General features: G+C 39.3%; 1 protein-coding gene across 2 annotated transcripts in view; it reads left to right on the top strand.

The window, feature by feature from the left end:
- LOC126293331 (uncharacterized) overlaps positions 1–11,116 on the top strand; it is a 35,168-nt gene extending 24,052 nt beyond the window's left edge. For both annotated transcript variants that reach the window (XM_049986519.1, XM_049986518.1), the window contains exon 7: positions 7,710–11,116. In XM_049986519.1, coding sequence (XP_049842476.1) covers positions 7,710–7,763 — 54 coding nt within the window. In that variant the 3' untranslated portion in view covers positions 7,764–11,116. The remainder of the gene's footprint in view (positions 1–7,709) is intronic.
- Positions 11,117–12,604: the final 1,488 nt, after the last annotated feature.

Genomic DNA, 12,604 nt, shown 5'->3' with positions numbered 1-12,604 from the left:
GGAATGGGGGAAAGAAATACTGTACAAGAAGAATGGGTAGCTTTGAGGGATGAAGTAGTGAAGGCAGCAGAGGATCAAGTAGGTAGAAAGACGAGGACTAGTAGAAATCCTTGGGTAACAGAAGAAATATTGAATTTAATTGATGAAAGGAGAAAGTATAAAAATGCAGTAAATGAAGCAGGCAAAAGGAATACAAACTTCTCAAAAATGAGATCGACAGGAAGTGCAAAATGGCTAAGCAAGCATGGCTAGAGGACAAATGTAAGGATGAAGAGGCTTATCTCACTAGGGGTACGATAGATACTGCCTACAGGAAAATTAAAGAGACCTTTGGAGATAAGAGAACCACTTGTATGAACATAAAGAGCTCAAATGGAAACCCAGTCCTAAGCAAAGAAGGGAAAGCAGTAAGGTGGAAGGAGTATATAGGGGTCTATACAAGGGTGATGTACTTGAGGACAATATTGTGGAAATGGAAGAGGATGTAGATGAGGATGAAATGGGAGATGCGATACTGCGTGAAGAGTTTGACAGAGCACTGAAGGACCTGAGTCGAAACAAGGCCTCCAGAGTAGACAACATTCCATTGGAACTACTGACGGCCTTGGGAGAGCCAGCCCTGACAAAACTCTACCATCTGGTGAGCACGATGTATGAGACAGGTGAAATACCCTCAGACTTTAAGAAGAATATAATAATTCCAATCCCAAAGAAAGCAGGTGTTGACAGATGTGAAAATTACCGAACTATCAGTTTAATAAGTCACAGCTCCAAAATACTAATTCTTTACAGACGAATGGAAAAACTAGTAAGTACAAACCTACATTTCTAGCATTTGTAGACTTAGAGAAAGCTTTTGACAATGTTGACTGGAATACTCTCTTTCAAATTCTGAAGGCGGCAGGGGTAAAATACAGGGAGCGAGAGGCTATTTACAATTTGTACAGAAACCAGATGGCAGTTATAAGAATCGAGGGACATGAAAGGGAAGCAGTGGTTGGGAAGGGAGTGAGACGGGTTGTAGTCTCTCCCCGATGTTATTCAATCTGTATATTGAGCAAGCAGTGAAGGAAACAAAAGAAAAATTTGGAGTAGGTATTAAAATCCATGGAGGAGAAATACAAACTTTGAGGTGACATCGTAATTCTGTCAGAGACAGCAAAGGACTTGGAAGAGCAGTTGAACGGAATGGATAGTGTCTTGAAAGGAGGATATAAGACGAACATCAACAAAAGCAAAACGAGGATAATGGAATGTAGTCGAATTAAGTCGGGTGATTCTGAGGGAGTTAGATTAGGATATGAGACACTTAAAGTAGTAAAGGAGTTTTGATATTTGGGGAGCAAAATAACTGATGATGGTCGAAGTAGAGAGGATATAAAATGTAGACTGGCAATGGCAAGGAAAGTGTTTCTGAAGAAGAGAAATTTGTTTACATCGATTATAGATTTAAGTGTCAGGAAGTCCCTTCTGAAAGTATTTGTATGGAGTGTAGCAATGTATGGAAGTGGAACATGGACGATAAATAGTTTGGACAAGAAGAGAATAGAAGCTTTCGAAATGTGGTGCTACAGAAGAATGCTGAAGATTAGATGGGTTGATCACATAACTAATGAGGAAGTATTGAATCTGATTGGGGAGAAGAGAAGTTTGTGGCACAACTTGACCAGAAGAAGGCATCGGTTGCTAGGACATGTTCTGAGGCATCTTTGGATCACCAATTTAGTATTGGAGGGTAAAATTCGTAGAGGGAGACCAAGAGATGAATACAGTAAGCAGATTCAGAAGGATGTCGGTTGCAGTAGGTACTGGGAGACGAAGAAGCTTGCACAGAATAGAGTAGCATGGTGAGAGCTGCATCAAACCAGTCTCAGGACTGAAGACAACAACAACAACAACTGCTGGTTGACGAAGCGACAAATTCAGCCACTAGGTTGATCGCATCTTAGGTCGATTTCCCCTGACGGAACCTGAACTGCCATTCATGCAGCTCCCTGTGACTCCGCAGTATTGCACAAAGCAATTTCTCTAGAACTTTACCTAGGGTGTCCAGTAGACATATTGGTCTATACGACTTGGGTTCGACGGGATCCTCGTCTTGCTTCTCGATGATAACGACTTCGGCATTTTTCCATCAGTTTGGAAACCTTCCAGTGTCCACATCTGTTGTATAGCCATGAGAGTACTGGCGCCAGCTTAGGTGCGATCATCTGCAGAACATCCACCGGAATCCCATCTGGTCTTGGAGACTTCCTCTTCTTCAACGTCGAAATTATATCAGCGACTTCTTCTGTAGATGTAGGGTATACCGGAGTGTCGTTATCGTACAGTTCTTCCATTTATCATCTTATTTCCGCCCGATCTGGTGAATCGCCATTGGGGTGATCATCTGGAAGTAATGTTTCAATTAATTCTTCCGTTGTTTCATGCCTGGTCTCAGTAAATGTCTGATCGAGTCTTCTTATTGATGACAGTATCATTGGTACTCCAATTTTGAATCTCACTAGTTTATATGGAGTACCCCAAGGGGTTATTGGAGAGCTGATCTTGTACAAAATGTTGCCAATTTCCTCTCTAACTTGTTGTAGCCTGTCTTTATATTGCTGCCAGAGTTTAGTCTGTAGGCCCGGTCTTCGGGGTTCAGTGTCCTTTGGTACCTCTTCCTTGCTCTGCGCACTTACCTGCAGAGCACAGTTAGCTCTTGAGAACGTGGGGCACTGCAATTGAGATCACACGATTTAATGCTTGTACTACCAAGTCGGTGCCAATGTTTACGTCCAGATCGACCTCATCCAGCCCAAAAATAACACTGTTGAAGGTATTTACACAAAAAGAGGGAAGAAAAACATAACAGCTGGAAAGAATCCACCTTCTTGTCGCAAGTGTTGCCAGTATCTTGTTGCTTTTTTCTGATATTTAGAAGCCGATTTCTGTTGTTGTGCGCCCAAAATTAACAATGTAATCCGTCTTGACAGTTACGCAGCACAAATGTATGTATTCCAATTCTGCTTTATTTAAATGGAATATACTGTTAGAAAGGTAATTACCCTTTGAAAAAAAGGCTTTTGTCAGTGTACAGAGTATTGTCTGCATCTTATTAGGAGATACTAATACTGATAACATGTCTCACTTTCTGGCACAGCTGTGGTGGGGTAAAGACAAGCATTTTCCAGACTAACCAAAGACTGCACCAGGGCTTAATATCACTCAAAACTGGAGTGCTAGAGATGTGTCTTGATCAGTAGTCACAAATTTTCATAGGGGCCATAAGGAGATATGTAGCAGTGATGGAACAAAAGTCCTCAGATCCAGTTTCTGCCCACTTCGACTATCGAGGATCTAGTGTTTGTGGTGTACTTGCATTGGTGTAAATAAAATCTATTTTGTCTGCAACAAAATTAATCAAATCTTCTGTTACAGATGTCAGAAAAATTTTAGAATGCATGTGCCTTGTTCTAATCTTCTCTCATCTTGAAGCTGATCTGTCTTAACGTATGCCCAAGTGGACAAAAATAGTTTTCTTCCAGACAGATATGTTGCTCCCTTCAAAACTATTTTGTACTCACTTAAAATTTTGAAGAATTTTCATCTTCACCTACTGTCATCCTCACCAAGTTGTTTAACCCCACATTCTCCTGCCTACATGGAGCACAGGTAACACCATCAGAGTATGTATTTTGAGTTTTCTACTCTTTAGCTTCGCCCTTTATGCCTTGCATTTTCATTTTGGGAGTGACAATTTCTAACAACTGGTGTGTGATTCATCTTCTTTTATATTTCTTTAGAGACGTGTTATACATTTTTTAACTACATTTTACTGAATTTCAGCTTCAGATTGATTGCTGAATTGGGAGAGAGGTGTATTGGAGCACTTTTTAGTCCACAAAGTTTGTGCATTTCTACACAAATATTTCTTGCAAAGGTGTCATTTTGACTGCTGTCTTCCAGAGCTTCAGTCTTTGGTTTCCTTTTTACTTTCAAAATCCTTTTGACTATCAGTGACTCTATAGTTGTTGCTATCAGAGTTTTCACCTTTAAGAGAATTTTGAAAATACCATATTTTTCCTGATATAAGCTGAGGCTTTTTTTCCAAATTCGTCATTCAAAAAATACAGGGTCATCTTGTATTTGCAGATTAAACTATTGCTGCTGAGGTCACCTTCCTTACATTGTTCAGTAGAATGTACAGAGGTCGTCTTACATTTAGAGATGAGGCTTTGCATACTGAGGACACACCAGCACAGCTCAGCAAGTGATACTCGCATTCCAACAGGCTCGAAGTTTCCCAACATGCCAAAGTGCTTGATGCAGTATTGACATTGCTCAGTCAGTCACTTGACATTGACTCGCACAGAGCCAGTGCAAGAGATACATGAAAAACTATGAAGTAGCCACTACAACAGTTGATTGCTCTTCTTAAGATTTGACAATTTTGCAAAACACAGGAGGAAACAGCATTAAATTCTACCATCTTACAAATTTTTGTTGTATTTGAACAGATTTGAATAAACAAACATTAGTGTAGCTTTTAATGTAAAGGTCCTATTAAAAACGGAAATGTTGTCCTTCAAAAAACTTTAATTAATTCAGAACCCAGACAATTTTTTTTATATGAGAGACTTTAATAATTAAGTAAGTGGATGGCAAATGGGAAGTTCGGTCACTGTTAACATATTAGTATACTGGCTGAAAATGTTACCAGCTTTTAATCAGCCAGAACGTGGTAACATTCGGTTGAAACAAAAAGGAAAATTAATCAAGAATGAAATGTCTAACAAAGTAAATAAATCATATTAGAACAAATTACAGCAACAAGACCATTTGTAGAGATAGTAGCAATAGACATCACTAGAACATGGGACAAGGTTCGAGAATGGGACTGAATCGTAATTGCAGTCTTCTGTTTATGAATTAGTTGGTGTTGTAACATATGACCTGCACAGTATAGGATACGAAGTCTCTTTGTCACAGCTGCTTAAGCTCAGCCCTATGAAAGGGTTGGAGAGGTTACAGTAATAACAGATTGGCTGAAAGCCAGGATGGGTGTGGGGAGGGGAGCGAACAGCAGATTTTGCCGTGTTGCCAACTGTGGGAATCTATATCACGTATTTTGGTTATTTATGAATATCTACCATGTTTAAACTGCAGTTAACCTGAATCAGGATTGAACTGACATAAAATTGAACAAATACTTAACAATAGTATACAGTTCTGCAGGAGTCGGTAAGTCTTTTCACGTGTTTTTTGCTGCAACATTATTGATGCTACCTGTGACGTGTGATGGAATGAAAAGGGGGGGGGGGGGGGGGTTGTCCGCTAGTTCTACACAGCCAGCTAGAGAGCAGTGGGCAGGTGATATGTTTGAAAGTCATTGTAACATTCTCATGTCATTCTAGAAGTGAAATCTGATATGTATTCAGAAAAAAAGCAGCTGTGTTCTCAGGTCCCATCATTACTACCACTTGAGAAAAAGCAGCATATGCTTTCTAGAAAGCATATACTTTATTGTTTTCAACTATAACCTTAATCTCCTTCGAAGTACTCTCCGTTAGCGATAATACTCTTGTCCAAATGTTCATTCCAGTGTGTGAAGCACCTTTTAAATTCTTCCTCTTTGATACCTGCTAGCACTTTCATGACATTGCATTTTATGTCTTCCACATCTGCAAAACACTTCCCTCTCAAGTCTCTTTTCATCCTCGGGAATAGGAAGGAGTCCGAGGGTGCTAAATCCAGCAAATAGGGTGCGCGTGGGTCAAGGTAGTCATCTTTGTTGAGGCCAAAAACTGGTGAACGCTGAGAGCCTCCTTCATTTCGAGACATGCTTGATTGCGACGATCCCTTTGATCTCTGGTAAGAAGCTTTGGTACAAATTTTGCTGCCGCTCTTCACATCCCCAAATCGACAGTAAAGATGCACTGAATTGAGCTCCTGGACAACCCTGACAAGTTCTCGAGTTGGTCGATTGTTCTACGTCGATCTTCACTGATGAGATCATGGATTTTGTCGATCACAAATTTTGTCGATGTTGTCTTCGCTTCGAGCAGTTGAAGGTCAACCGGAACGGGGCTGATCTTCACACACAATTTCTCCCTTTTTGAACCAAGAAAACCCTTCGTACACTTGTCGTTTACCAAGAGCATGGTCTTTGCAGGCTGTCTGAATCATCAAAACAGCTTTTGCTGCATTCTTGCCGAGCAAGAAACAAAACTTCACTGCCACACGTTGTTCGTAAGAACTAGCCATTTCCTCGTGTCGTGTCTGCACTGTACGCACACTCAAAGAACTGCCAAAAAAACCACACTTCTCACTGCTGTGTGATGCCGTGTGGCAGAATGACTCAGCAGAGGGCCTACTACAACCCTCTGGCGGCACAACCTGTTACTACAAGTACACGATGTGCGGCATTACAACCCCGGTACTTTTGGGTACCTCCTCGTATGTGGAAGAAAGAGCCAAATATTTGTGACAACAAAGGTAAAAATTTTACAACTGTGCTATTAAGATGATGATTGTGAAAACAGTGATGTCACAGCCTACGGAGTTGGTACGCAAAAAAGTTGGGAAAGAGAATGGTCCATACATCAATATAAATCATTGCTTTTTGTTTATTTGTTTCTTCTAGTATTATCAAACTGTAGACAGTCATAAATGGCATACGTTTACAGTATCTGTAATAATGTCAATAAATCAGTTTGTAATTTTGATTTGTAAAAATATGTCAAAAATAAGTATTTCTCAAGGAGCCTCTTAGAAAAGGGGTGGTCACCTTATATTCAGGGTCGTCTTATACTCAGGTAAATACAGTAGAGGGATTTTCTACTTCCTCCTCCATTTGAGCCTCCATTCATTGCTACAGATTACTGTCTCAGTTTATGTGTGGAGCTCACATCCAGGCAACCACAGCTGTGGCTTGACCAAGTGGTACGTTTACTGGGGCAGTTGGGTCGGATTGATCTGCCGCAGACGGCTGAAATACAAACGGCACATAGGAAAACTATAACCCCACTTTTCTGCACAGTTTATCACTGTACCATATTCCTTAAATGTCATATTTATGTAACAATCAGAGATTTGAAACACGGCAAAAATCCTCATGTTATGAATTCTTAGTTCTGTGCTTTGGCTAAATATGTAATTAGTTTTTGAACCACGAGTAGCACTTGTCCACTCAGGGAAACCGTGTTTCTGGCCAAAATTCTGAATAACAACAGTGTGAACTGTAACTGTGTCACATTTCAGTGACCCAACAGTGTACTGTTTATTGAGTAAATGTCAGTTCAAGACAAATTTTGCTGAACATTGATTCATTATTTATGAAAAGATTTACCATGCACATTAGAATAATAATAGGCTAAAATATTACAATGTGCACTTAAGAAATACATAAGAACCAAAGGGCTTTATACACACCATTCTGAAATTCAGCTCAGATATTTTAATACAAGTTATGTTTCAAAGGAGTTTCTGTAAAACATCTAGCTGCAGCCTACCACTATGCAGGGTGTCCACAATGATGAAAGCAACGCCATTCTCTCTCTCTCTCTCTCTCTCTCTCTCTCTCTCTCTCTCTCTCTCTCTCTCTCTCTCTGTGTGTGTGTGTGTGTGTGTGTGTGTGTGTGTGTGTGTGTGTGTGTGTGTGTGTGTGTGGTCCCCTCCCCCCCCCCCTCCCTCCCCCTCCTGACATGGAATTTCTCGTACTGTTTCAGATCCTTACAGACTACTCGTCAATGAAGCTGTTCCCGCACTCCCTGATTTTGTGATGCTGCAGTCTGTCACGAGTGCTGTGCTGTGCTCCGCTCCTCACCTGCTAGCCCAGCCTGCGATGTGGATTCGGGACGGTCACTGTAGTCCGTCCTGCTCCAGAGAAGCCGAGCGGCGATATACCGAAAGTCACGACGGTGCCGAAAGTGTGAACCCTTTCTCGGCTCCCGTTCAGTTTTTTCCCCTGTCCCTGCTACAGCTTCCTTGTCGGAGCTGTGGGTACCGGACCCGCGAATTCTACCCCCGCGGCCCCCCTGTGCTAGCTCGATGAATGTTTCGCTTCTGAGAGGGCTTCTCCTATAGCTGTGCTGGCTGCCTTACTGACTTTGGTTTAGTTTTACCATTGTGAATTCTAGTGGAGAAAAAAATGTTATACCTGTGAACATAATGTGATTATGTGGTGCTTATCTGCGAGATTAGTACAAGGCTACAAATTACTAGTCCCCCACCCCTTCCACTATGTTGTGTTGCATTGAAAAACAATGCTAAAGTCGTGTTTCTGCGCTGTTGCAGTAAGTTTAAACTTTTGTTTTTACGTGCCTCTGTTAAAGGCGTAACAATAAAATCTTTCATTCCCACCAGCTGAGTCTGTATCTTTCTAAGAATTGTTCCACAGGTGGTTCCCAAAGGTTAAATTGATAAATCACCCCAGATCTCTTAAAAGTAAGAATAATATAATGTTATATCCTTAATATACAAATGCGTATGTATTGTAAACATTGTTTGGTGATACTTAAGTTGTTGTTTGCATAATGTGACTGTTATGTAATTGTAAACACATTTATTTCTTGCAAGTGAAGGAAAGACTGGCCGAATGGAACAATCCACAAGTGTTCTATAGCTTTTTGCTTTGTCACTTTTTTTGGTAATAGATAAGATGAATGACTACTTCTTTCCCATGCAGGCCTTTAGAATTTTTGGAAATGGTTGCTTTTCTAGAAATTTTCATTTGAAACAGTTTATTATTTCAATCTGTGAGTTACATGTGTATGTATACCAGTGGTACAGTGTGTTCTTTCCATTTGTGTAGAAGTAACACCAGTTTGTACTTCGCGTGTACTCAGTTCCACGCTGTACTTCACTTCCTGCCGTGCAAAGGCTTTGGGAAAGGTGATAACGAGTGTTAGTACAGCAAAAAATATGTAATATTTTCTTTCTCGAGCAAAGAAAAGAAAATGTTTTGTATTCTCTGTGGACAAAAATGTATCCACTTGCAAAACTCTTGTGTTGCTTTGACCATTTTTATAATACTTTGTGTGCTGCAATAATGATTTGTAGTATGGCTTGATGAAAAGAGATTTGATCCTTTTAGAAAATTATGGAATTGGATTTGAACTTTTTTGTGCAATTTTGTAGTTCTTTATAGAGCTCTAGAGAGCAGTCGACTTGCCTCGCCAAGGTCGTGTGTGGGATCACATAACTGTTTTTGTACATTTCTGGAGACTTGGGAGTCATCGTTCAGAAATTCTTTCACAGCTGTGCAATATGAGTAGCATTCAAATTTTGAAGATCTTACAAGAATACAGAGGCTGTGAGTTTTGTGTAACCTTTTATGCCTTTCTTTCCTCTGTAGGTCAGAAACAGTCAAAAAAGATTAACTAGTCAAAGAAAAACTAAACATTCCATTGAAGCTCTGTATTATGGAGTAAGTCATAATTTTATTCACTTGTCTTAAGTTATTTGAAGATCAGTTGCTACTGTTGTTTGTAATTTATAGAACTAACCTCTTTACACTGAGCAAGTGGTGTAGAAAACACTGGAGCGTGTTATTGAAGGTGTCTGTTGGTTTACCTTGCTGCCTGTTATCAGGCTTCATTCGCGGTACATCAATGGGAAGGCATTGGTAACAGCTCTGTTGAGGCGTAGGGTCACCAATAGGCTAATAAACATTCGCTTTCTTGTTTCTGTTTGTATCAATGACTCGTCTATTCGTTGAATTTTCAACTTTACTCTTAATTATTTAGAGTTAACTGTAGATGTCATATGATTTATATGCTAATTACTTCATACCTATTGAGTATCCTTAATCACATTTTGAAAGTTTTCATTCAGCATTTTATTCAAATTTTCATCTCACTTGACTTTTGTAGAGCTGAAGAGAGATTCTTTTTTGCCACCTGTTTCCCCACTCTTCCTGGTTTCATAATTTGCTGATCTACACCTACATTCTTATGCACCATACTACTTTATCATTTGTCGAGTAAAGATTACATAGCCCGATTTCTTAAAACGAGAGCATCATCAGATGTCTGCCGTGAGCTGCTGTGTGGACCACGAGACTTCTTTTGTAGCATCTGCCACTGGAGTTAATTGAGCATTTTGTTTATGCTCTACCACTGATTTAATAAACCTGACAGAACATGCATTAATTTTATTTATTTTTTAAATCCAACCTAGTAAAGACCAAAAACTGACAAAGAATACTTAAAAACTAGAGAGGATTGAAGTTTTGTCAACTACATTATTTGTTGTTTGATTGCATTTCCATTAGATTAAAATCAGCCTGGTATCCACTTTTCCTACAGTCAGTTTGTGTGTTATAGTTCATGTGTAATAATTGATCATAGTAGATGACCCTACAGAGGTAGTGTTGATACAAATGTTGCTTATATATTGCACCTAACAGCTTTGGCAAATGAATCATTTAATTTGAATAGCTTTGATATAGTGTGAAAGTTTCAGACACCTTCATTGCTATGCTTCAGAATTACCATATTTATAACGTAATAATTTTATTATTATTGAAGTGTGCATTATTTTAATTTACATATAGTCTTGAGCAATGATAATTAAGGGTATGTTTTGTTTGATAGTAACTCCTGATAAAGTGATTAGCAATTCGCTAAATTTTCCACTAGAAGTGCCGATATATTGACTGTTTGTTTTTGTAATGTGGCTGTATTTCTTTCTAAAGAGAGAACAAAGATAATATCAAATTTGCACTGTTTTGAAATTTGTTCTTGAAGCAGGAACCTTATGGAACTGTAAGAAAAATATATGCATATATTTTTAAAGATATATCTGCAGTTGAATGCTTGGAATGCTGAAATGTATGCTATGTGGCTCATCTCTTTTATTATGAATTTACACTGTTAATACCATACTGAATGAGGAAGCTAGCTGCAAATGTACTTAAGAGAGCAATATTACATTTATAGATCTCTAGGTGTCATTGTGGTGCAGGGTTCTTTTCTAACTCAATATAATAGTATTATATTATAAATCAGTATTTGATACAATATTGTAATGAATTTATATATCATGAACAACTATGTATAAGGGTAACCATGTAAGTTGGATCTTTTGTGATTTTCACGCATGCAATAAAAAATGTTTGCAGTTTCTCAAATAATACTTCTCAGTTAATGACTCAGTGCCGCGACTGCTAATTTTTAATTGTATGTGCACATACTTCACAGTAATGACATTGTTTCTGTAAAGTAAAATTAAGTCTCAGTTACACAGAACAGAAATTAGTGGTGGTATGTAGGTTGTGATGTTATAATGCGATGTTGGCCTTCAGCATTGGATTTTTACTGTGGTATGAGATAAGATATATATAATTGTGAGATTTATGCATTGGTGACTGACTGACAGTGGTGTTTTGCTTATACATTTCTAGAAAAATATTACTACAGGCTATTAGCGGTTTCCAATTCACTCGAGATTCATTGTTGCAACATTGAATATGGAGTACATGAAATGATTACATTTACAGATCAATAGCACAAGTGCTTCTGAAGTACCAGGAACTTACCCATGCTGAAACACCATAAACACCAGCCTCCAAGGGCAACAATGAAGGCACTTACTCTGGCATCCAGTCAATTGTACGAATGGCGGATGCTCTCCTGGGATACGTTATGCCACAGTTCCTTGACCTGTTAACTTAGTTCTGTAAGAATTGGTTGACGAGTCACACGTGCTAGATTGCAGACAAGTCTGGAGATTGTATTGGCCAGCGAAGTTGTTGCACGTCTTGCAGAGCACATTGAGTTTCACAGACGGTATCTGAGTCACAGTTTGACCCTTTTCGAACTCACTTAGTTGGCTGTAGGAAGCACGAGTGTATCTCTATGGCACAGTTTCCTGCTTGCTTTACACGTGTGCAACACACTTGAGCTCTCTGGCCGTGAGCATGCTGTATTAAAGTGTACACAGATGGCACCCCGGCAGGTATTCCGACACGGTCTCTGTTGGCGGACACCATTTAAACAGTTATCAGTACATCTACTAACCTCCCCAGGTGGCATGCATCGTCATCAGATCAGAATTGACATTGCAATACCTGGCATTGCCAGGTCAGAATATATCACATTAGTGATGGCTTGAGGACCATTCTCCCTGCTAGATAATATAGATGTATATTCCATTAAACATACGATGTATATAATGTATACTAAATTAATTAATAACTTATGCAATACAATATTATAATTTAAATGAAACAGTTCAGAACCAATAGTTTGTTAATAAGAAATTTAATTTTTTAATGTAAGTACATATTTGTTTTTTAAACATTGGAATATCAACAACACTATGAGGAGGATAGACTGCTATTCACGGTAAAGATGACACTGAGCCACAGACACACTATGGTAAGACAGTTACATATAAGCTTTCACCCAAAACCTTCAAGAGGAAGTACACTACACCCCACACATTCAGAAGCGCATGACCGCTATCTGTGGTTGCAACTGAAATGTGTCAAATGGGTGCAACAGTCCGGAGAGAGGCTTGGAAGGAGAGGGGTAAAGATTCGGTACTGCCTGGCGGAGCGTGTTCGGATGAGGGCTGGCAGTACAGGGTTACCAGACTCAGTGTGCAGCATTGTGAGGCT

Source organism: Schistocerca gregaria, chromosome 10 (assembly GCF_023897955.1).
Source record: "Schistocerca gregaria isolate iqSchGreg1 chromosome 10, iqSchGreg1.2, whole genome shotgun sequence".
Classification (NCBI taxonomy): Eukaryota; Metazoa; Arthropoda; class Insecta; order Orthoptera; family Acrididae; genus Schistocerca; species Schistocerca gregaria.
The sequence above is the reverse complement of the archived record's forward strand: the minus strand, read 5'-3'. Positions and strand labels throughout refer to the sequence as shown.